Source organism: Alternaria rosae, assembly GCF_020736505.1.
Source record: "Alternaria rosae strain MPI-PUGE-AT-0040 chromosome Unknown BKA58scaffold_2, whole genome shotgun sequence".
Taxonomy (NCBI): domain Eukaryota; kingdom Fungi; phylum Ascomycota; class Dothideomycetes; order Pleosporales; family Pleosporaceae; genus Alternaria; species Alternaria rosae.
In genome coordinates this window covers 3,861,208-3,882,716 of record NW_025763571.1, presented here as the reverse complement: position 1 = coordinate 3,882,716, position 21,509 = coordinate 3,861,208, and the positions used below count along the sequence as shown (strand labels likewise).

The 21,509-nt window shown below is 52.3% G+C and overlaps 7 protein-coding genes across 7 annotated transcripts; 4 read left to right on the top strand and 3 right to left on the bottom strand.

Annotated features, from left to right (window-relative positions):
- Window positions 1–378: 378 nt before the first annotated feature.
- Window positions 379–2,372, bottom strand: BKA58DRAFT_105433 (endoplasmic reticulum-golgi intermediate compartment protein 3). Its single transcript, XM_046163826.1, has 3 exons — window positions 1,579–2,372; window positions 734–1,505; window positions 379–675 (listed from the first exon to the last, which is right to left on the bottom strand). The coding sequence occupies exons 1-3, from the start codon at window positions 1,950–1,952 to the stop codon at window positions 508–510; spliced, it is 1,314 nt and encodes a 437-aa protein (XP_046029735.1). The 5' UTR covers window positions 1,953–2,372; the 3' UTR covers window positions 379–507.
- On the bottom strand, window positions 2,238–6,012 carry BKA58DRAFT_378198 (uncharacterized protein). The gene is made up of 6 exons (XM_046169685.1): window positions 5,526–6,012; window positions 5,243–5,472; window positions 4,877–5,185; window positions 3,421–4,824; window positions 2,811–3,368; window positions 2,238–2,760 (listed from the first exon to the last, which is right to left on the bottom strand). Exons 1-6 carry the CDS (start codon window positions 5,728–5,730, stop codon window positions 2,530–2,532), a joined length of 2,937 nt encoding a protein of 978 aa, XP_046029734.1. The 5' UTR covers window positions 5,731–6,012; the 3' UTR covers window positions 2,238–2,529.
- Window positions 6,013–6,736: 724 nt separating this feature from the next.
- On the bottom strand, window positions 6,737–9,654 carry BKA58DRAFT_398895 (uncharacterized protein; the record flags this gene model as incomplete). The annotated part of the gene is made up of 4 exons (XM_046171510.1): window positions 6,737–7,243; window positions 7,295–9,303; window positions 9,534–9,589; window positions 9,641–9,654. 4 exons carry the CDS (start codon window positions 9,652–9,654, stop codon window positions 6,737–6,739), a joined length of 2,586 nt encoding a protein of 861 aa, XP_046029733.1.
- Window positions 9,655–10,352: 698 nt separating this feature from the next.
- Window positions 10,353–11,382, top strand: BKA58DRAFT_378193 (translocator protein). Its single transcript, XM_046169684.1, has 4 exons — window positions 10,353–10,574; window positions 10,625–10,797; window positions 10,849–11,064; window positions 11,122–11,382. The coding sequence occupies exons 1-4, from the start codon at window positions 10,463–10,465 to the stop codon at window positions 11,176–11,178; spliced, it is 558 nt and encodes a 185-aa protein (XP_046029732.1). The 5' UTR covers window positions 10,353–10,462; the 3' UTR covers window positions 11,179–11,382.
- A 1,171-nt stretch (window positions 11,383–12,553) lies between these two features.
- On the top strand, window positions 12,554–14,215 carry BKA58DRAFT_418315 (uncharacterized protein; the record flags this gene model as incomplete). Its single annotated transcript, XM_046172666.1, has 4 exons — window positions 12,554–12,609; window positions 12,791–12,838; window positions 12,886–13,170; window positions 13,221–14,215. The coding sequence occupies 4 exons, from the start codon at window positions 12,554–12,556 to the stop codon at window positions 13,759–13,761; spliced, it is 930 nt and encodes a 309-aa protein (XP_046029731.1). The 3' UTR covers window positions 13,762–14,215.
- Window position 14,216: 1 nt separating this feature from the next.
- BKA58DRAFT_378186 (uncharacterized protein) lies at window positions 14,217–16,121 on the top strand. Its single transcript, XM_046169683.1, has 4 exons — window positions 14,217–14,433; window positions 14,487–14,981; window positions 15,048–15,702; window positions 15,762–16,121. The coding sequence occupies exons 1-3, from the start codon at window positions 14,340–14,342 to the stop codon at window positions 15,662–15,664; spliced, it is 1,206 nt and encodes a 401-aa protein (XP_046029730.1). The 5' UTR covers window positions 14,217–14,339; the 3' UTR covers window positions 15,665–15,702; window positions 15,762–16,121.
- Window positions 16,122–16,699: 578 nt separating this feature from the next.
- BKA58DRAFT_409275 (uncharacterized protein) lies at window positions 16,700–18,237 on the top strand (the record flags this gene model as incomplete). The annotated part of the gene is made up of 5 exons (XM_046172139.1): window positions 16,700–17,269; window positions 17,318–17,357; window positions 17,410–17,503; window positions 17,596–17,902; window positions 18,169–18,237. 5 exons carry the CDS (start codon window positions 16,700–16,702, stop codon window positions 18,235–18,237), a joined length of 1,080 nt encoding a protein of 359 aa, XP_046029729.1.
- Between the last annotated feature and the right edge of the window lie 3,272 nt (window positions 18,238–21,509).

The window sequence follows — 21,509 nt, the reverse complement described above, 5'->3', positions numbered from 1 at the left end:
GACTCCTTGGGTTGCAATCAGGCAGCAAGGCAGTCACTTTGATGACAGCCTGAAGAACTTAATCCCGTCAAGACCTGGCGCCTCTCTGTCAGCCAGCAAAGTCATCCGCGAAGCTCTCTCTTGTCAACCCGGAGTGTGACCCCAGGGCCCCTTGAAGCTCTGGTTGCACAATGCGCGATATGCCTACTAAAAGACCAAGTTTTTGAACCCCAGAAATGACAATGAAATTGAACACAGGAAAGTACAACATTTCATCTGGTAGTCTACTGAGACCGACAGTAAAGTAGGTGTACGTTTCATAGATTTCCGATCTAAATGATACAAGCCTTGTTCAAAGGCCAATCTCTATCTCCCAATGCCTCTCCATACCTCCCGCCACCCACACCACTCCCCTAGACTTGTAAGCATAAGCAAAGTCTTTCCGTTGGTTTCCTGTGACGCCAAAAACTCCACACATGAACGCGCGTAAATGCAACAATAGGATGACCCTCGGACAACAATGGTCATCTAGTTTGAGTGGATCTTCTTGATCCTGTTGACACCCTCGTACAACGCGCGGTCCACGGCCGCTGCGACAGTAAGAGTACCACCAATCACGGCGCAGAGACCGACAAGGAAGCCAGAGAAGGACTTTTCACGAGCTTCGCGGTTGATGACCTTCATAGGTGAGATGTCCTGTTGCGAACGTTAGTGACCATATCAAGCATCAACAAATCGGTGTTTGTAAACTTACATAAGAGAAGAAGACACCGGGGATACCGCCCCGAGCGTGTATCCTCTCCTTGTGACCTTCCTTCTCATCGGAACCACCTTGCAGACTCCTATGGTGGCTAGTCACAGAGTACTGATGCGTCTCAATGCTGCCCTTGTAAGAAGCATCGATGGTAGCACCGAGAAGCTCGTCGTGTTTGGCAGGTCGAGGGACCTCCTTCTCCCAGCCGAGGGGCAAGTAAGCGGTCGACACGACCTTGATGAAGTACATGAAGTTGTAAGCCTTTTCATCGGTATGCTGCTCGGTGTTGTCCAGAGGGTTGATGTGGTGGTTCGACCACCCACCGGCGCCGGACCCTGCGTGCTTCTTCTGCATATCTTGGACAACGACATCGCTAAGCTGGGGACCGAAGCGAAGCTGGTGAACCTTGTGGGTGAAGGTATGCGCGTACTCATCCTTGAAGTAGTTCTCGAGATCGTGTACGTGAAGGTTGCCGTTCGAGAACGACTTTCCGGGCGCAATATGGAAGTTACCGACAACCTTGTTGACGCGGATGCTTCCCTCAAGACGACATCCTTCCTGACGTTGTTGGTCGAGATGTTCGGCGTAGTGTTCTCGCTCGCATTGTTCAACTCCCTCTCCACGACCGAAAGACCAAGATATCGAAGCGTATGCGTCACGAACTTCGTCGCAGGTATTGCAGCAGCCGGGCTTGATTGCGTTGGTGGGGGCAGGTGCGCCGTAACATTCGCCGCAGTAATCGGGAGCAAGATGCGACGCCTCGTCAGCATGTCTGAAATCGTCGTTAGCACTCCGTTGCTTCTAGAATCTGCCTTGTTGCAATCAGCCACTCCGTGGATACTTACAGATCCAGAGCCTTGATATCAATAACCTTGCTGCCCTCCTTCTCAGGGCTCAATCGCACCTTGTTGATGCCATGCGTGACACCCATCTGTAATTCTCCAGACACATCCATGACATCGAGTGTGAGCAGCTCACACGGTACCCGTGGGAACGTTACGTTCAGGGCAATCTCCATGCGCTCGCCTCTGCCCTTATCAACCACCAATTCTGGTCGTACAGTCACTCTCCTGTAGTCGGCCCACTCGCCCCATGTTAACCAGAATATAACCAGCAAGCTGACTATGGTGACGATTCCACCTGATGTTGTGCGCACGCGCGCATCTTCGACCGTCTTAGTAAAGGCATCGAGCCTCGTGAATCGCGATTTGGCGGGCATAATGGCGAATTACCGCTGCAGGGTAGGCGTGCTTGTGGGAAGTTGCTGTGAAGCCCTGCAGTAGAAGGCAATTGGGGTCGAGATCAGTGGGGTGGAGGGTGCAGCCGAACGTTGTCTCGAGATGTGGTAGTAGCTCGTGTCTTGAACGAGGATCGACTTCACTTGGACTGCAAACGCAATTGGCGCTGCTTTCCGAAAGAGGTGAAAGCGAAGGAATGAATATCAGCACTGTCGCAGTATCATTGTACAGAGAAGAGAACTGGCAAGCAGGTCAACGCGTGGACGCGGCAGCGTTTCGGCTGGACTAAAGGACAGCTATGCGACTGAACACTAGCTCCGAGCGCCGCACCGCGCTAGCGTGCTTCGGGTAGGTGCGCATACCGAGCACGTGGAGCCGCATTGGTCCACCAACACCGAAAACCGTTTAGTACAAATGAAATTACATTAGTAGTGGAGGTATAGGAAGAATCGAAGTAATTGCATTAGGTCTCAGAGGCTTGCAGAATGCCCTGTCATACCGCTATTCAAAAGTGACCAGATTGGCGTCATGCCATCTAAGGGGCATATTGTAAATAGCCTACGAAGCGAGAACGTTTCTGAGCATGCTGTTGAAACCATCACTGAGCTTGTACAGCTCCACAATAGGTGGCTTTTTCGGTTCGCCTGCCTTTCTCCGAAGCTTCTCAGCAGCGCGTGCTCGGCTCTTGCGCTCAGCTTCAATTGGATCTGCGATATCTGTATCGTCCATGTCTTCCGAGTCGGTGGAGTCGCTACCATCGTCATCGAGTTCAAGATCCTGGAGATCCATCTGTATCTCGTTAGTGTATGGCCAACATGTTGTCAGAGAGGAAAACGAACCGCGTTGAGCCCAAAGTCGCTCGACTTGAAGCCAGCGATACCACCCATGAGCGGATCAGGGTCATCACCACCGCTCGCCATCTTTTGCCTTGTCTTGTCCGAATGCCACTTCTTCCTCGCCATTTGCCACTTGATCAGACTGTTAATCTCGCGAATGGCCTTGTTCTTGTCGATGATGTTTGAATCCATTCCACCTTGGAAGAGTGCATTCATATCAAGCTTACCGCCACTTCCAGGGCCGTGGCGCAAGAAGTCCAGGATACCCTCTAGCCAGCCCATGAGCTGGTCAAAGAGACCGTTGTCATGTTTGTGTACCTCGTGAACGAACTTGTAGAAGTTATCCTCGTGGCGGGCGCACAGATCTATAAAGGCCTGCACGGTTTGGTTGGGGTCTGCCGAAACTTCTTGCCGTTGACAAGCTTCGATGGTTTTGATCGTGTCGTCGGCGAACATGGCGAAGTCGGTAATACTGTTGTAGACATTTGCGGACTTGTATACACGGACAAGAGGTTCGTAGAAGATGGTGAATAAGTCCCGGAAGAGCTGCAGTGTTGTCGGCTAGAAGAACGTCAGTCATTCATCCCTTAAATCGCCTTCTTGTCAAACTTACTTCTTCGATGATCTGCAGCATCATAAGCTTATCTCTCTGCCTGAGACACAGCTTCAAGTATTGCTTGAGGTGCGCGAAAAGCTCGGCGCCTGATCGCATCTCCTTTTCGACCTGACCGGTCGCGTTAGTAGCTGTGCTGACGCTGCTGCGGGTGCTAGCTCTTCTGCTGAGGCGGCTCGATCTCACATTTTCAACTGCGTTGTTCCACGCAACGTAGGCATTGAAAACCTTCTCCACTTGTTGCGAAGACAATTCTGGTTGGAAGAATTCAGATCGCAGTATGGTGATCACGACGTCGACGTTGTCGCGTGCAGCTTCCTGCCTTATCGCGTCCTTGACACCTTCATCCGCTTGTACATATGCTTTGATCTTGTCGCAAAGTACGTCATCCTTGATCCTCGTGGAGCCAAGCGTGTCGATTGTCTTCTGCACAGAATTGACACCGTCATTGATAGCCATCCCGAAAATGCGTTGGAGTAATGAACGAGCGCCGAAAGGTTGTGCAAGGAACAGATCCAGAACTCCACTCATGACGGCTGCAGGGTTGGCTATCCTAATGACGTTCTTGAGGACACCGTAAGGAACGAGAGAATGTATGCGCTTCGCTTGGGCAAAGAGCTCGGGGGAATTGTCTTCGGCTAGGAACAGATGGTAGATGGTAGCTGCCACTTCTATCCGTAACCACTCTGCGAACTTTTGGTACTCTGGTTTCAGGTCTCGGATGGTGTTTTTGACTCTGACTTCTTGGAATAGGTGGGAGAGTCCGTTGCTCTCTACAATCTCTCTCCGGAACTTCTCCATGTGAATGTCAAGTTCCGCTGCTCGCTTCCGCGCGACTTCGTAGAATTGCTTTTGTTCCTCTATGCGCTTCTTGTCCATCTCTTCTCGCCTCTGAATGTCCTCCATTTCTTCCTCATTGACCTCGATAGGATCGCGTGTCAGAAATTCAGCCATGGCACTAGACTGGGCGATTCGCTCGTTGTGTAGGAATGATCGGAGGAATGCGCGAAGAGAAACACGTTGTTCTTCCCTGTACAGCTTGCGAGGAGCTTTGTACGCCGAAAAGTCTGTTGACGCTCTCGGCGAGCGTCTTCCTAGTGATGTTTGTGAGGCGTTCTTCTTATGTCCGCCACCGAAGATATAGCTACGCAGCCCACCGCCGCTACTCTCAACAGGTTCGGGAGGGGGCGGTCCTTGGGTTGATCCCGACGAGATAGAGCTAACATCATCGTCATCAGCACTCGATTGTAAGAGTCCGTCCTTCGCATTCTTTCGAGGTAGTGGAGCGAGCACTTTGCCGGGAAGTTCGAGACGTATGCGCTTATGTAATTGAACGAAATCTGCGTATCGGCGGCCAATGTAGAAGTCCTTGTCTCCGTCGTGCTTTACACGTATGAGGTACTCCTGTAAATGCATAATCAGGTTTTGTCTTCTTCCAAATTGTATACCTACTTACCGCATGTGTGTGGTAGCGGAGATGTCTCTTCACCGATGTTGTTCTGACGCCTGAAACATTGACGTCCCAACCATTAATAGCGTGGCCGCTCGGCTCGTTCATCGTGAGGCCCTTTTCGTCTGCCTGTCGGTCCACGATCTCCATCTCGGCAAAGCGTATCCTTTCTTCGTACCCTGACGCGGTGGGAATGCCAGAGACCATCATCAGCTCGACCAGCTTCTCGGCCTTGAGCGCTAGCTTTCTCCTCTTGGTTTCCTCCAGCCGGTCTTCTGAAGATGAGATGTCCTTGCTCGCAAATGACTCCAGGAACTAGAAAGGCACCTTTGTCAGTTCCCTCTCTGCGTGGTATGACCTCATACAACGTACAACTTGTAGCTTGTCCTGCCAGAACTCCTTCTCTTTAGCCTTGTCCAGGAAGGGGAAGTTGCGAACATGGTTGACGAATATGTAGCGGAGGAGGGGCAACTCTGAGTCTTCCGGCGCGACTTCGCCGGCATCTGAGCGAAAGGGTGCGCCAAAGCGTCGCAGCGCTGTAGGAGAGGAGAGCTCGGCGATTTCGTACTTTGTTTGCTGGGAGATGAGTTCGCGCTTGAGATCTGCGCACCCGTTAGCCTCGCCACGGGCTATGGATGATGTTGTAATGGCTTACAGTGTTCTTGTTTGCCTGTCAATATGGAGCCCTCTGGTGGCACCGACATGGTCGAGAACTTGGAGTAAGACGTGTCATTGCGCTGAGGGACAGCCGGCCGTGCAGGCTCGCCAAAGTTCTGTACTGAGGGCGGAGGATTCATGGTGCTGGGCTCTGTAGCACCGTTGAGCTGAATGGCGGGCGGGGTGTCGAAGTTGGCGGGCATAGTTGGATTAACAGCAACTCTAACGCGCGGGCTAAGGAGCCGCGATCCGAAAGAAGGAAGATAAGGTGTAGAAGCAGAAGGAATAGCGAAAAGGAGCCTTTAGGGTCCCTGCAGATGACCGTCGACGCGTGTTGTATGACGCCTGACTAACACCCCGTCGTACCTGTGGCTGCGACTGAGGCTGGTGCACTGCGGAGATGCGGGCACGGCAGCAAGAACAAGAGATACGATGGGTCTGCACCGCCCGTTCTTGCTCAAAGTGGATCAATTCAATGCTTGTCGGCACTGAAGCAGAGTCGGGCGCGTAAAGGATTGTGGCTGAGTGACGCAACCCGACGTCTTAGCTCATCTGACGTATGGAGCGCAGAGGCCCACGAGGCCAAACAAAGGAAGGAACGGCACCCTATGTCTTGGCCATGTTCGCCCGTTGTTTCCCATCTCGTCTGCACAATACGCGTCGCGTATCCTGGGAATGAATACGAGGCGTTCTGGTTGAACTGACAAGAGTACCCCTCCTCGGAACAGTGCCTAAGACTCGGAAGTACCTGAAATCGGACCGCGTCCGGCTCGCTTCTGCTCTCAAAGATCGCACTCGCACATCACAAGGTCATGCATGGCTTACTGACCCCCCTTGGCGCAGCCTGTCGCTCACATCTAGCAAGGAAATCTGACATCGAACACGATCTGGCCACAGGCCAAGATATCCGATTGACTAACTAGCACAACAACACGTCAGGGTACTATCGTGTGTGGACATTAAGGTTTTCAGTTGCAATTTGAATATGGGTGATATCTACTCGGTTGTACTCTTACAATCCCAATGGGTAAATATTTCAAAATGCCAGTCTATGGCGATGATTAGCCCAGGACGCCGGCCTGTTCCTTTCCCAGATTGCTGCCAAGGCCTTTCATGGCATTTCGGCAGAAGAATTCAAGTTACCCACGCTAACGCCAGTCCACTTAACATCTTACATGACAACCACCAATGCGCTCGGAGGCCCGAGGCTCAGTAGTTGAGCTCGCCACTGCCACCACCGCCAACCGCATCCAAGTCTTCGTAGCTCTTGATCGACCGGCCTTGCACAGATTGTACAGGTCCAGGTCCGCCCTCACCGTATCGCTGAGGGCCTTGACGGCTACCACGAGGTGGAGGAGTCAACCGGCCGCCGTTGACAGCGGGACGAGCACGGCCGTCACGAGGTTGTCGATCGTAAGGTCCAGTACGATTGTTGAAGCGATGGCCGCCTCGTCGCATGGGTCCGGCACGGTCATCGTGGGCAGCATTGGGATCCCAGTTGCCGCCCATAGCAGGATTGAACAGAGCGCCGAGATGCACGCCGTTCTGCATACCGTTGTTTGCCATTGCCATGTTCATGTTGGCCAAGTTGAATCCCCGTGGCGTTCCAGTTGCCTGGACATGATTGCCCATTGGGAAGTGGCCATTACTGTTGGCATCGCTACGGGATGGAGCAATATGCGCGGGGTCGACAACATAGCTGTTGACCAGTCGCAGCTGTTTCATATTAGCAAACGTAACCTGACAAACATTTTTGTGAACACTTACGTCCTTGTGTAGTTTCTCAAGCCATTCAGGATGACGCTTTTCAGTATGCTTTCGCCAGAAATGCTGGCCCTTGAACAACTTTGTGCATTCCGGAACCTTGCAACGCCACTTGGACTCATCCTCCTGCTTGACGTAACGGGAGAGTTCATCCTCGATGGCCTCATCCAAAGGCTTACCGCCGAGCTTGCGGATATCAACATTCTCTGGCTCAAGCAGCTGTAGCAGCTTTTCTTCATAAGTCTTGACCCAGTTGAATGCCCGTTGAAGCTGTTGTTGGTTCTTAGTACTCAAGCGCATCGGCTTCCTCTCTTGCACTGGGCTACCGCCCTCGCCATTCTCAGCGTCACCTGAAGACTCTTGCTTCCTGTAAGGGAACAGATCTCCAGTAGCTGTAGCTCGTGCAGTAGCCTTGGCTGCAGTTGTGAGACTAGCCCGCGGTCGGCGAAGATGTCCTCCCGCGCACTTGCGAATCAACTCGTGCACTGAGTCGCTCTCAAAGACACAAAAGAAGCAGAAGTTGTAGACACGTCGTAGGTACTCGATGAGGAGATCAAGCTTCTTCTTCTTGGCCAGCAGCTCTTCATCATCCACTTCGTCATCGAAGGCACCCTCATCGTCTTCCATGGTTTCGTCTTCACCCTCTTCCAGGTCTTCTGGATCCCGCGCCTTTTTGGTAGGAACCGGGGCATTGGCTGGGGGCTGGAGCCAGCCTTTCGAGCGCAGAGCTTCAACACGTTCTTCGATTTTACTGACCCCGTCAACGTTCGCGAACTCATCTTCGTGTTGCACCTTGAGGTCGGAGTCGAGCTTTCTCACAAGTCGTTCTGCAAGCTCAAGATCACGTTCAATTCTCTCGGGCGCAGAGAACAGGTCCCAAAGTGCTTTCTTGCGAGGGGCGGCAGGGGGTTCATGAATGCCGACATGGCACGTGAAATTACCGCGCTCTTCATCGATGACGGTCTTGCCGTTGAGAGCTTCGAGAGCCTTGTGAGCGGTAGACTGTGGGCCTTGAGCAGCTTCAGGCTTATCCTCAACAGCCCCTTCTTCGGTATCCTCGTCGCGTCCATCACCACGGTCGTCGATGACCATTGGCTGCTCATCGCTTGGGTTGAGGATGACCCAACCGATGCGGTGGCACTTCTTAAGCGGGTTAGGGTCGCTCATGCTGAGCCACTTGAAGCCGCCGGGGCCTTCTCCCAAGTGCTCCTTGCAAAACTCCTCGACCTTTTCACGGTTGACGGTGGGCGCAATGGTCTTGATGAGTAGCGTAGGCTGGAACGCAGTCTCATCGCGGATCTCGCCGCCTTTGCAAGGCAACAAATCGCCCACACCTAGCACCTCGTTGGCAGCCGTTGTTTCGCCCTCTTCCTTTTCCACAATCCCGCCGGCACCGTTCGAATCGTTCTTGTAGATGCCTTCTAGCGTGAATTCATCGAAGTACCCCTCGTCTATTTGTCTCTCCCATTCCTCGTAGATGCCGTGGCGATATTGACGGAGCTTCTCTTTGAAGGCCAAGTCATAGTCTGGATCGTAGCGCTCCTTGAACCATTCTTCGTTCTTATGCTTGTCTACAAATGTCTTTGCCATCTGCACTTGTAGCTTCTCCTTGTACTCGTCATACGCGGCCTGAATCTGTTCGCGCTCCTTGCCCCGTTCCTCTCGAGCCTCGCGTTCGCCTTTGAGACCAGGTTTGCGTCCACCATTCTTAGCGCGCTCCTTCTCCTCTTTCATGAGCTGCTCGACACGCCACCACTCTGCGAAGTAGTTGAATCCGACCTGGTATTCGAGATGCATGGGGTTTGGGACCGGGTTTGTAGTGAAGGTTGGCGCGAAGTTGTCTTGACCGGGCACGTACCGATCGATGCCTGCTTGCACGGGCGGAGGCGAGGAGCGTCGTCGGTTGCCATCTCGGCGGGGCCCGTCGTATTCGCGCGCGCGATCAGGCTGGTAGCGGTCGATGTTCTGGGGCGAGCGCGATCGTCGTCGGCCTGCCCTACGGTCTCCGGACCCTTTGAGACGCATATTAGCTCAGTCCAATGCTTCAGAGTCAATTTGAGATGGGATTTGAATCGAAGTCGGCCACGTCCAGAGGGCGGACAGCAGGACAATGCCAAAGCACGCGCAGTCAGTCTGCGTTGGCAGTGCTTGGCAAGACGGGTCCGAAACAAACGCGCGGCATGATTTTGCGTGACGGTGAAAAGGATAGTGTATCACGTCTCAAGAAGGGAATTTGGCTTACCTGGTGAACGACGTCTGTACGAGTCCGCAGGCGGCCTAGAGTCCTCACGCGTGGCACTACAAGCCGTCAGCATCGTACTTTACGCACCGTCTTGTGCATCGACATACGTGTATGAATCCATCGCCGCGGTATTCACGCCTGATAAGACTGCGTATAATTATGAATATATGGCGCGAAATCGAGACAGGTGATCGTGTTTAGGGGGATTGCAATGAGTGTGGTGCAACGAGCCTCGGGGCAGCGCGCGTAGTCTTGGGCTGTTGCGACGCGCAATCTCGCCGGGAGTATGCGCTTGGTAGGGGTGGCTGCTCGAGAAGCAATCGGCGCGGGTAGCTGTTTGCCATGATGGCTCGGTCAGAGAGCGAACAAGTCAGGGACAAGGTAACGGAGAAGGAATGCGATTAGTAACGAAGAAGAAGAGGTAGGTAAGAAGTGACAAGAAGCCGACACGCCTGATGCGATTGAGAGCACACGGGCAGCGCGGCAGGAAGATAGGGTCAGAGAGGCAGCTGGAGGGAGGCTGGGCGCAGGGCCACGGGGACAAAGCTATCCGAGCTATCGAGATAGCTGTACAAGAGGAAGAAGGGATACAAACAATGGGACAGCTCAAGGACGAGAAGGTGCACTCACGATGTGCTAAAGTGACTCCCGGGCAGAAAGATGCCGGTGGAGAGGGCGATGGCAGAGAGAAGGGTGAGGTAGGTCGCGGAGGGCTGGAGAGACCCGAACGACGGCTGAGACGGGGCTAGCGTTCCACGCGGAAAGTGGACCCGGCCTTCCACGCGTTGGCCGAGGCTGTGATTGGCGCTCCGAAAATATCACGAGATGCGGAGTGCAGGTACAGGACGCTTCCTTCTTGGGCAATTTCTTCTGTTGCGTTTGTGACATTGATCGACAGTCGCACACAAACCTCATCATCAACCGCCATCATGACGAGCTACATCCCCTCCCTCACGCTTCCCAGCTTTGCTTTCGAGAACCCTGCAGTGGCTATCCTGCTACCTGTTCTGTGCGGAACGGCCACAGGATTTGCCATCAGTCGTAAGTCAGTGATACTTCTGTACCGAAACAGATTTCTGATTCCAAAACAGCAAGTGTGTCTCAAACAGCATACCGAACGCTGAAGCAACCTCCACTACATCCTCCCGGTTATGTATTCGGACCAGTCTGGACAGCCCTCTATGCCACCATGGGCTACACGGCCTATCGCGCCTACACCATTGGAGCAACATCTGCTAACCCCAATACTGTTGCCCTGGCGAAGGTATGAGAATGCTATGCGCGATCTGCTATTATCCGAGCTAATCCGGTGCAGCACGGAGCTACTCTTTATACTATCCAGTTGGCCCTGAACCTGATGTGGACTCCTCTTTACTTTGGTCTCGGTCGTCCCATTCCCGCTTCGGTTGACATTCTCGCTCTTGGTGGAACTCTTGCCTACCTTATCAACATCTGGGGACAAGTGGATCCAGTTTGCGGATGGCTGCTCGCACCGTACCTAGGTTGGGTCAGCTTCGCAACATACCTCTGCGTAAGTACCGTGATCGCTCAAAGTGTATGAACCGATAAAATCTGATGCTGCAAATAGATCGGTTCAGGCTACCTGAACAACTGGGACTTCAGGGCCATCTCGAAGAAAGATTAGGAAATTCGTCCGTATCGACTAAAGGTCAAGAGAACGTCACATCTCGACATGACTTGACAGTGTACTATTAGTGTCTCTTACTAGAGGTAGGTATACACATATGCTACCATGTTGTCAAATAAATGTAAATTACAGTTCCTGGAGATACTGTTGCTCCACCGTGACGCTCACGTAACAAACCATTGTCATCATATTCGGTACAGATGTTCTACTGAATCAGCTAACCTCCCGCTTTCTTTATCAAGGTGAAGCCACTTGATATCGACTTTGCAAGCAATGGAAAGTCTTCGTTGACTTAGCAGGCTTGCTATAGAGTGTGCTGGTCGACATGATGGAGCACACAGAACTAGTCTGTAATGGAGAGAGAGATTCACGAAAAATTAACGAAAGACCTTGAGCATGCGAAACACAGACAACGATGTCGACTATTCAACTTCAATCTTGTAACACTATGTTACAAATGCAGTCGACACGGCAATCACTCGAACGAACGGACCATGACGATGATGGCACAGAGATTCCCGCTGCACTTGCTGCCTGTAGGCGAAATCTTTTCTAGCACAAACTTTAGCTAACATGTTCAAACAGTGATGGTCATACGCATCATCCAAGACAGAACCTACAGCTACTCGAGACTTGCCGTCAAATCTATATCGAGGCCAGGCTACTTCCTTTCGCCTCAAACACATTCAAGGGTGGCCATTGGGCACTACGAAGCATTGCAAAGCTTTTCAGTTGGGAGCAAGCTAATGCCATATCGAACTATACGGATTCTGATCGATGACATGGACTTCGATATCATCGGGGGTGGATCGGACCCCAGACTTGGCTTAAAGACATTCGAGACGCCCTTCCTTTTGGTTCTGCATCGGAATACGCTATCGACATGAAGAAGGCTAGCAAGGCTACTCGAGCTAAAACAGATTCTTTTTTCTCCCTCGCAATACGAGTGCGACATCTAGAAGTTGGTCTGCAAGAATGATTGGGCGGAGGAGTACTGACTGTGGGTAATATACGCATTGCGACAGCAGACGACTCGTGGAGAAGAGATACAAGCTCGGTCATTGGTTGAGGAGTAGCAATATGCATCCTGAGTATCTATGTTGTGACTTAGAGGCAGGTAGTAGGCTAGATTAGGGGACTGGGCCGTTTGTACTGTGATTTCATGTCACCTCACCGCCCCTATCGGCAGTTCGGACTCACACTTTGGTCGCACCTAAATCCATGAACTGTCAAAATTTGCTCAAGTCTACCTTCGATCTTTCCTGAGTGTCCATTACGTGAGGACAAGAACGGATGATGAAGTAACCCAGTCATCGCAGCTATGAATGCCAATGATATCAGAGTGTCGTATCTAACGTATGTCTAAATTGAGATGCTTCCTGTGAAGCCGAGCACGTTCAAGGTATCCGGAGAGCTGTATTATGGCCAGTAAGTAGTCGCTTTCGGTGTCTTGCTACAAGCACGTGGAATCCGTGTGCTCAGCTGCAGTACACGAATAAAATGGATGCTTATATTGTAATTTGATGCATGCTTCGATATAATGCCGAGTGAAAATGTTGATTCATGATCCCTTCTCGTGACGCTATTGAGAGTGAAATGTACTTTCCAGGTCGTGGGCGTGGCAGCAGCCAAAGATATCTCTTTTGGTGACAATGAGGTATGTCCCAAGACGTCGACACATCTAAACACTCCACGTATACTCAGTGATAAGTTTGTTCAACAAATGCTCATTCCGCGAGCACGTCATCTGACTCTCACTTTTTCGCAATGGCTCGCGCCTTCCCCCTACACCGTCCTTCCTGTTTACCGCCCCACTTTCCTCGCACATGCTCAAAAGCGATCACGCAGCCTTCTTGATCTTTCTATCATCACTCCTGACCCCCAGTACATTGAACTCGCCATGCATTCGTCTGCCGAGGCCATGTCTGTTCCGGAACGTGTACGCTACTACGATCGTAGTGTTCTGCTCATGGATCGCCTCGCAGCAATGTGAGTACTGGATATCGCATTCGCTGTATTGCTAGCTAATGAAGACACAGCTCACAGCGCAATCATCGAAAGTCACCGCTCCTTCGCCTCCCAGCAGAACTCCGCAACAAAATCTACAAATTCGCTTTCCTCTCCCATCCAGTCCGCCCAACTCGTGAGCATAGGGAGTGGCCACACTGGGCATATCCAAGATCACAATTGAACCTACTGGAGACCTGCCGCCAGATCTACTTCGAAGCCAACCTCTTCCCATTCGCCCTCAACGTTTTCGTCGGCTACGCGGAGCATGTTATCGAGCTATTGTTGACCACTTTCACTCCTTCTCAAACCGACATCATATCCAATGTACGGCTATATGTCGACGCCTTCGGCGTGTACAGGGATGGCAAGATCCCAGAGGCCGGACTCAAGGCCTGGTTCATCGAGGAACTAGGGGACCTGTGTCAGCTCGTCAGTCTAAAGGACTTGACACTGATTTGGTTTGGAAGCGACATTGAGGTTATCAAGGACCACTTGAATATGGCAGTGTCGAGCGTCTTCAAGGAGGCGGGCCGGGGAGACATCAGGGTCATGGTCCGGTACTTCGATTGAAGTGTCGCGTGTCTGAGTGCATACCACATTTAGCTTCTACTGTATTACTTCTCAGAAATGAAATTTTTGTCACTGCATGAATCCTAAGTCAACCCTGCGAAGAAGCTCGTTCTATGCAAGCTGTACCACCGGCTTTATCGTACCCCAAAGGCGAGCGTAGTGTTTGACATTTCAACAGAGCGAAATGGGTCGTACACTTCCAGGGTAGGGTGTAACTAAATAGTAAAAGCTTGCTCGTCCGTCCATTCCGCTCTCACTGTGTTACCTCTAACAGATTCTTCGTCATGATTTCAGGGTGGAACGGTAACTGAAAAACGATGATCGGGACTGAAACCTGCACATGTGCCGTCCACAGCCAGCTTGTGCGGGCGCTCACATGAACCACGTGACATAGACCCTGCCAAGAGCTGCTGCAGCCTAACCGCTTGTATTATTCTCTGTTGCCCCACGCTCTACTTTCGCGAAACCTCACCAACAACCGCCCGCCGCCCGCCTGAACCTCAAATGTCGCTGCAGTGAAAGTGGTGCGCATTACTAACAAGTTCAAGTTATAGATTTCCTGACCCGCCAGTGCTAACATGGCGCCGCTCGGTCCGCCTCCGTACACGGCCGAACAGCTCCAAGCGATGACCTCACAGGAGGAACGTATTCGCGCCCAGGCAGAGCTCACCAGTACGTGAAAACCGAGTCGCAGGGTAAGAAAGATACTTACGATCTACTTCTAGGCTATATCACGCGCGCCAAGAGAGAGAAACAAGAGAGGGAAGAGCGCGAGAGGCTCCAGTCGAACGCTTATACTGGCTCTGGTTACCGCACCACCTCCGGCAGCTTCAACCACTACGCCCCTCCCTCCATTCCTTCCTACGCCCCCGTCCATAACCCCGTCTTCAACCCCGTCTATACTCCCGTCTCTAATCCCTCCTACAACCCTCCGTACAGCAAGTACAACCAGCGCGGTGGCTATGGTAAAGGTAGAGGCCGAGGTGCCGGAGGCAGAGGCAGAGGGTATACTCCCTACCACCCATACACGCGTTCTCTCAATGCATCTATGTATACTGGTTTCGCTACCGATTCCAATGGCACAAGTATTGTCACCCAACCACGCGAGGCCAACGAGAACAAAGACCTAGCGCACGCATCCGCGGACAGCACTAGGTCCTCATCCAGCGATCACCAGTCGACTGAACCATCAAGACTTTGTGCCAACTTCACACATACAGGTATTTCGACGAAACGACATTTCGGTACCTTTTCTTGCCCATTGTTCGCTTCTAACTCTTGTCTAGGTCGGTGTTCCATTCCGGGATGTCCATTTCGGCATGATCCGGATACACAAACCGTATGCAAGTCGTTTCTCTTCAAGGGTGCTTGCCCCGACAGCAACTGTCAACTGTCTCATACTGCATCGTCGCACAACACGCCTACGTGCCAGCATTTCCAAGCAGGCCGATGCACCAAAGAAGACTGCCGTTTTGCTCATGTTCGTGTCAATCCATCCGCACCGAACTGCGAAGCTTTTGGACGCTTGGGCTACTGCGAGAAAGGAGATACGTGTGCTGAGTTGCATGCATTTGAGTGTCCCACCTTCGCCAACACAGGAGAGTGTTCCTACACTGGTAGGTTTCACTATCCACACGTTCGTCTCGCCTCTCGCATGAGGAAGATCACTCGTCTGTCTTCTCCAGCCCAGTCCCCGCCTAATTCCCCGGTTCGTTCTCCGGTGCGTTCTCCGGCTCATTCTCCTTCATCACACACCCCTGCTACTTCGGACGCTCCAGAGGATGATATGGATACTGCCGAGGATGCTCATGAATGGATGATGCCCAAGACTGGAACTTCTCCGAAGCCACAGCAGTTCACACAGCAGGCAGACTTCGTTGCCTTTGAGAACGACGACGAGTAAACATGGCCTGCCCATTGGATTAGTGATGCCCGGACATTGTATGTGGTCCCCCTGCCCAGCTTCCATTACGGTCCTTCCTAATTTGTGTTTTCCAAAGTTTCGACCTTGTGGTTTTCTGACCCGGTAGGTTTTCTCTGGAACACTTCCAGTTTGTCTTGACTCTTGAAGGTCCAGAGCTATTCATGGCGTTCAGGGTTCTTTCGATGATACCCCCTCTTACGATTTCCTACCTTTCTTGTCTTTTCATTGTTTCCAATCGAGAAAAAAATTCTCGTTCCTGCTGTAAGCGTATCACACGACCCAATGCGACGTTGTACGCTCGGCGGATTTTACACATAGGCTCGCGAAGTCGCTGTCGGCTTGCTGATGGATACAGTCGTCCCATGAAGGACATGTACTTGAAAAGAGAACATAAGAAGAAACATGTAACAAAAAAAAGAAAAATTTAGAATAGACCTCCTCTGTCTGCTGTGATGATGCTATAGAGTGCTTCACGTTGTTAGTCGCCATACTCAACCGCACTAATTATTGCTTCGACGTGCGTATCAGTAGCGCCAGGTACCATAATTTCCTAGTGTGAGATGTGCTCTTAGGCTTGACACCCTCACAGAAAATGCACTCTCTTTAATTTGAAGATCTTGTATGCATTCGTGATGATGTTCTCACCACATATGTAGGTGGCGTACCGCAGCATAGTTGCAAAATTGTGATTGCTGCGGTTTGTGGCGCTGTGTCTGACATATGAGGCGCGCAGTGGAGGCTGAGACGGGCTGCGGCTACTGCTTGGCCCTCGTCCTACAGTCAATCGTGCCTTACAATTCGACAGCCCGCGCCGGCAGGACCATGAGTGCTTTCACCTTTGCGATGAATCTACGGAGATATAGGACCACCCTCAGAATTGAATAGTACCAACGACACGACGCTCGCTTTCTGTTGCGTGAAGTTACCCTTGGACATTGTTAGGTCTCGAGCCGCGTACCCCTTGCCTACGCTGGCAACGCGAAACTCGACGCGACAGCTCCTCTGCGCACCACCATGGCGCTGAAAGACTTGCTGAAGAAGAAGGACAAAATTAGGGATGAGGGCGCTACTCCCATGTCACCTACGGGCCCTACGCTGTCTCCCGATGTCCCAGAGTTCCAGTTCTTCCGCACCACGACCTCGACGCAAGAGACCATCGAGCCGCCCAGCTTCCCCGGCGACCCTACGCGCGAGTCTCCTCTATTGTCGCCAACGTCGCGCGGCAAGTTTGGCAGGTTCAGAAGTCGCAGTAGCGCTTCGTCTCAGGGATCGGCAGTTGGTGGGGAGCAGAAGCATGACAAACTGGCGGAGCGGTTGCACTTTGGACGGAGCAGGTCGAGCAGCTCAATAAACGTGCCGGACAATCTGCCAGAAGTGGGAGGAGACGGCGTCGCACGCACAGAGGAGGAAGAGGCCAGGTGGGAGACGAGGGCTACGGTGCTGGTCACAGAGGGTCTGCAACACGGATCTAGTCAGCCCAATACACCAAACCACGAGTCTCCAAACCCAATGTCTCATGGACGACCGACGAGCGCGACGAGTGCGAGGAGACGTAGTGGGACTGTCGGTGCGCCTACGGACGAGGTATGCACAAATCTGGGAAGGGCAAGAATTGGTCTAAGCTTTGCATAGGAGACGATCCAAGAGGCTATCCGTCTGCATGAGAATAGCAGTGAGTAGTCACACGAGTTGGGCTATCATGATGAAGCTGACAGGATGACCAGACCTTGAGGCCTCAACAGCGCTCTTTGGCAGACTTGCAGAACCAACGGGTGCGAACAATGCTCTAGCGCAGGTTCTCTACGGTCTCGCATTACGGTAGGTTTAGCCTCACTGATCGCAGCCTGATACCAGAGCATACCCGAATGTTGCCCTGGATGTTGCTCAAGGCAGTACTGACTAGAACATAGCCATGGCTGGGGGTGTGAGCCTCACCAGGAACAAGCTGTCCAATACCTATCCATGGCAGCGGCGAACAGCGCTGAGGTCGAGAAACTGGCCCTCGGAGCCGGCATGAAGAAAGGCGGTGCAGCCAAAGGCGAGCTCGTGCTGGCCATGTACGAACTCGCCAACTGCTTCCGCAATGGCTGGGGTATCAAGAAAGATCCCGCAGCCGCAAAGCAATACTATGAGACCGCCGCGAATCTAGGTGATACAGATGCGATGAACGAGGTAGCCTGGTGCTATACAGAGGGCTTTGGAACGAAGAAGGATAAGGTAAGCAAGCCATGTCGTCTCTCCTACAGCCCAACTATGGCCGTCCTGCAGTGCACGTCTGCGTCACCGGTCAATGTCGACTCGTTTAGAGGTTCATGCGATAGCGACGCGAACGGTCAGCCCGGAGGTCTTGTACAGCCTCGACCTCAGCCATCACGCGCAATATCCACTGAGACACGACTTCCCCTCGTTATCCCGCCTCATTGTTTGGGCAGCACTGGTGGTGTTCGGCGTAAGCGGCAGGTATGCTAACTGCGCCTCGCCAGTTCAAAGCGGCTCAGTTTCTGCGCCTCGCGGAATCCAAAGGGAACAAGACGTTAGGCAACACATGGTAAGCCCCATATATTTTTTCCTTTATCCCCTTCTGTATCGCGCGCGAAGAGCGAAAATGTGCCGGACCGAGGACCACCTTGATGCCGTGTGGATGGAGCACATGGTGGCCGTTACGAGCAGCCATCACGACGTTCACCCGCGCCATCCCGTTCCAGCCGGTGTTGCATTCTCAATCAATTCTCAACACCAAGCCACCATAGCAACCAGACAGGATCCAACAATCCAACGCACAGCACTACTGTCCGCATCGGCCAACCGGTTTCAACGCGCATCTGCCAAGCATAATCGATTGGCCCTCGACGCACCGTTTTGAACAGTCCTGCTCGCTTAGTCGATGCGGACGGTGGACGGCCCTCGCCCTCACCCGCAGCACGACCTGTCACACTTACTGCCAGTTCCCCGCTACGCACACATGATGGCATTCGCAAAGAAAAACATGACCAGTAGCACATAACCTGTTTGGCACAAGCCTCGCTCTCCCGTTCCAATAATGGATAGTGGCATGCCTCCAGACCCGTTGCGCTGGGTGCGTAGTACACACAAGCTTGTCTACGGGGATACACGTGGCGCGTCGCTGGTGGCCTCGGTTCCGAAGCGGAAGAGTAAGCGGAACGATGGAGAGGTTTAGCCAATTATGACGGAACCGCGAACGTTATGGTGTGTGTGGAGCACAGTCAGATGGTGCATGTTAGGATGGTCTGAGCGAAGCTGGAGATTGAGTTGCATTGATGGCGCGACAGTGGTGGTGCTGAAAGAGAAACGGAAGATCGTATGACGGCTACCGCGACAATGACGGCAGCCTCGGGACGACGACCAACGACCCATCAACAACTTCATCACGATCTAGATCTGGAACTTTAGCCTGCAGTAGTCTCGGCATGCCGTCGTCTGCACCGACTGGATACCGAGGATGTTTTCATTGATTGGTGGGATGAACAACGTGCTGACTTATCTCTCTATAGGATCTGGAAGGACAAATACAATCCCAAATAAGGCGCGATCCGCAACCCGCTTTCGGACAGGTCCTTCCGTCCCGGTCCGACTGCACTTCAACAAGCCTATCCTGGGAGTCATGAGGGCACACGCCTGGAAGTGGTCGTGTGAGAAAAGAGTGACGGAAGCCTGGTCCCTTTCCCGCGCGGGGAAAAGGGAAAAGCAAGCTATTGTTTTCTTCTTTTCCTGCTCCGAACATCACACCGTATGTCTTGCATAACGTTATTTCCAATAATTCACACCATTGCTGGCCTATCATCGTTGCTGTACTATCTTGAGTTTTTCCTTTACCCCCCCATGACTGTTACCTAGTTCATACGCTATCTTTTGCTGAGGATGCAAGTAGAGTAAGTGGCTTGCTGAGAGGCCGTCATCTGGATCTGGGAAGCGAAGGTCCGGAGGGCTGTACACGGACAATGTCTCTGGTACGCGATAGGCTATGTTTCCGCTTTCAGAACGTGGGGAGCATGTGGTGTGGCACAGCAACGGCGTATGTCGTAGTACAACAGCCCGTTTCTTGTTAGTTTGTCAGATGAAGCTTGCTGGATGTTGCGTTTTAAGCGATGGCGTGATTACCCATGTCGGATCGTGTGTGACGGACAAGACATCGGTCGTTGGCCTTTGGCCTTCTGATGTCCTCTTTCAATAGATCGTCATTCCCAGGTGTGTAGGTACTCCGTACGATATCGTGTTGACTACTGCAGGGAAACTAGCTGACCGTCTTGCTCAGCCACTTACAATACGCATCACAGCCTTCCCGCGACCCATCTGATCCCCTCTCATAGAAGCGCGGTCCGAATATGAATCATCCACCATCCATCATACCATTCTCTGCTGCATTAGCTTCTCCATTCATCGTGTTTCACCATAGCTGCACGCTTCTGCACAGTCAAGTCAGATCCTTTCGACATGTTACCAATCAAGGTACTTAACATAGGGTGGGGCGTAAGACAACATTCGTCATCTATCGGACGAGGGAAAAAAAGGTGGCTCAGCCCCACTGAGGGCCCGATAACTTGCATATTGCATGATATGCTGGACCCTGTGGTAAATCCGCAGTCCGCAGACGTTACTTTCCAGGTCTCACCTTGCGAGCGGAGTGGGGGATGTGCAGTTTTTTTTGGGGCTATTATTCCGCGTGAAGGAAGGGAATCGGGTAGGTGGCTTGCGTTGGCGAAGCGTCATACCCACAGTAAAGGGAGTGATTTACTGGACAGAGTGAATGGCTGTGCAGTCAAAGGGTACGTGCTCCAAGCGATGCATTATGCACCGCGCGTAGACTTGTGAAGCATGTCAGAAAACCCGCGTATGGCGCGTTTTCCCGTTTGTTATGGAAGGGGAATCCTTTCATGGACGCTTCGCGCGATGCGAGGCACGCGACGGACGGTCAACCGCGTGGGTCCTCGACGGAAAAGCCGTAAGTGGAGAAGAGCGGATTCACAGATGAAGCGGCGGAGAAATGGACAGGCAGTGAATGAATGAATCACTACGACCAAGTGGGCGGGCTGGCGTTGTCAGATGCAAGAGTCTCGAACATGGCAGTCAGTGGCGAGGAAGACGGGTTTCACAGGCGAGTGGGTGAAGTCGGGTGCACATTCAAGGAAGCGATGTAAGCGCTGGAATGGAAGGGCATCCGATAGCATTACTTGACTCGTTCGCACTTCTCTCCTCGCCAATAGAGTGGGCGACTACTTAGGTACAAAGACTTTGTTCCCGGTGGTGCCATGCCAACCAATCGAGCCCTGCCCACCAAGGCCCTGTGACAGAGGTCGCAGAAACGGCCGCATCTGTGACGCGACAAGGGAATAATCGTGAAAAACCTGGTATCTCAAAACATGCGCGGACAACAAGTCCGGAAAGGGGGTATTACGAAAAGTGGTAGCGTGAGTAGGTGGCCGTGAGAAGCGTAAAGGTCGTAATAAAACTTATGTTAGTCGTAAGAGGAGGAGGAAAGGGGAAGGGGAAGGGGAAAGCATCGTCTCTTTCAAGCAATAAAACAAAACTTGTAATCATCCTCCTCGCTCAAGTACCAGAAAATAAGAATGCTGCCAATCTGTCTCGCTCTCGTGCCATCATATACAACTCTCGTGGTTTGTCGTCGGATACATGTCCCATGTCCTTCGTTTCAATCTCTCCATATCTCGTGGTAACGTTAAGGGAAAATATCCAACGCTCGCTACGCTTTGCAGTAAATACAAAAGATGAAGCCAACCGCGAATGTGTGCTCGCTCTGCTCGCTCAACCAGTCTGATGCCAAAGGGAAATCCAAAGTACAAAGGAA

Bases quoted from the DNA above. Each gene is read 5' to 3' on its own strand.
- BKA58DRAFT_105433 (XM_046163826.1), bottom strand. From the start codon at position 1,952: ATGCCCGCCAAATCGCGATTCACGAGGCTCGATGCCTTTACTAAGACG. The intron at 1,506-1,578 runs GTAAGTATCCAC...CGACGATTTCAG, and splicing joins GATATCAAGGCTCTGGATCT to ACATGCTGACGAGGCGTCGC. The intron at 676-733 runs GTAAGTTTACAA...CGTTCGCAACAG, and splicing joins CCGGTGTCTTCTTCTCTTAT to GACATCTCACCTATGAAGGT.
- BKA58DRAFT_378198 (XM_046169685.1), bottom strand. From the start codon at position 5,730: ATGCCCGCCAACTTCGACACCCCGCCCGCCATTCAGCTCAACGGTGCT. The intron at 5,186-5,242 runs GTACGTTGTATG...GTGCCTTTCTAG, and splicing joins GGCAGGACAAGCTACAAGTT to TTCCTGGAGTCATTTGCGAG. The intron at 2,761-2,810 runs GTTCGTTTTCCT...AACGAGATACAG, and splicing joins GCGACTTTGGGCTCAACGCG to ATGGATCTCCAGGATCTTGA.
- BKA58DRAFT_378193 (XM_046169684.1), top strand. From the start codon at position 10,463: ATGACGAGCTACATCCCCTCCCTCACGCTTCCCAGCTTTGCTTTCGAG. The intron at 10,575-10,624 runs GTAAGTCAGTGA...ATTCCAAAACAG, and splicing joins CACAGGATTTGCCATCAGTC to CAAGTGTGTCTCAAACAGCA. The intron at 10,798-10,848 runs GTATGAGAATGC...AATCCGGTGCAG, and splicing joins ATACTGTTGCCCTGGCGAAG to CACGGAGCTACTCTTTATAC.
- BKA58DRAFT_378186 (XM_046169683.1), top strand. From the start codon at position 14,340: ATGGCGCCGCTCGGTCCGCCTCCGTACACGGCCGAACAGCTCCAAGCG. The intron at 14,434-14,486 runs GTACGTGAAAAC...ATCTACTTCTAG, and splicing joins CGCCCAGGCAGAGCTCACCA to GCTATATCACGCGCGCCAAG. The intron at 14,982-15,047 runs GTATTTCGACGA...ACTCTTGTCTAG, and splicing joins TGCCAACTTCACACATACAG to GTCGGTGTTCCATTCCGGGA.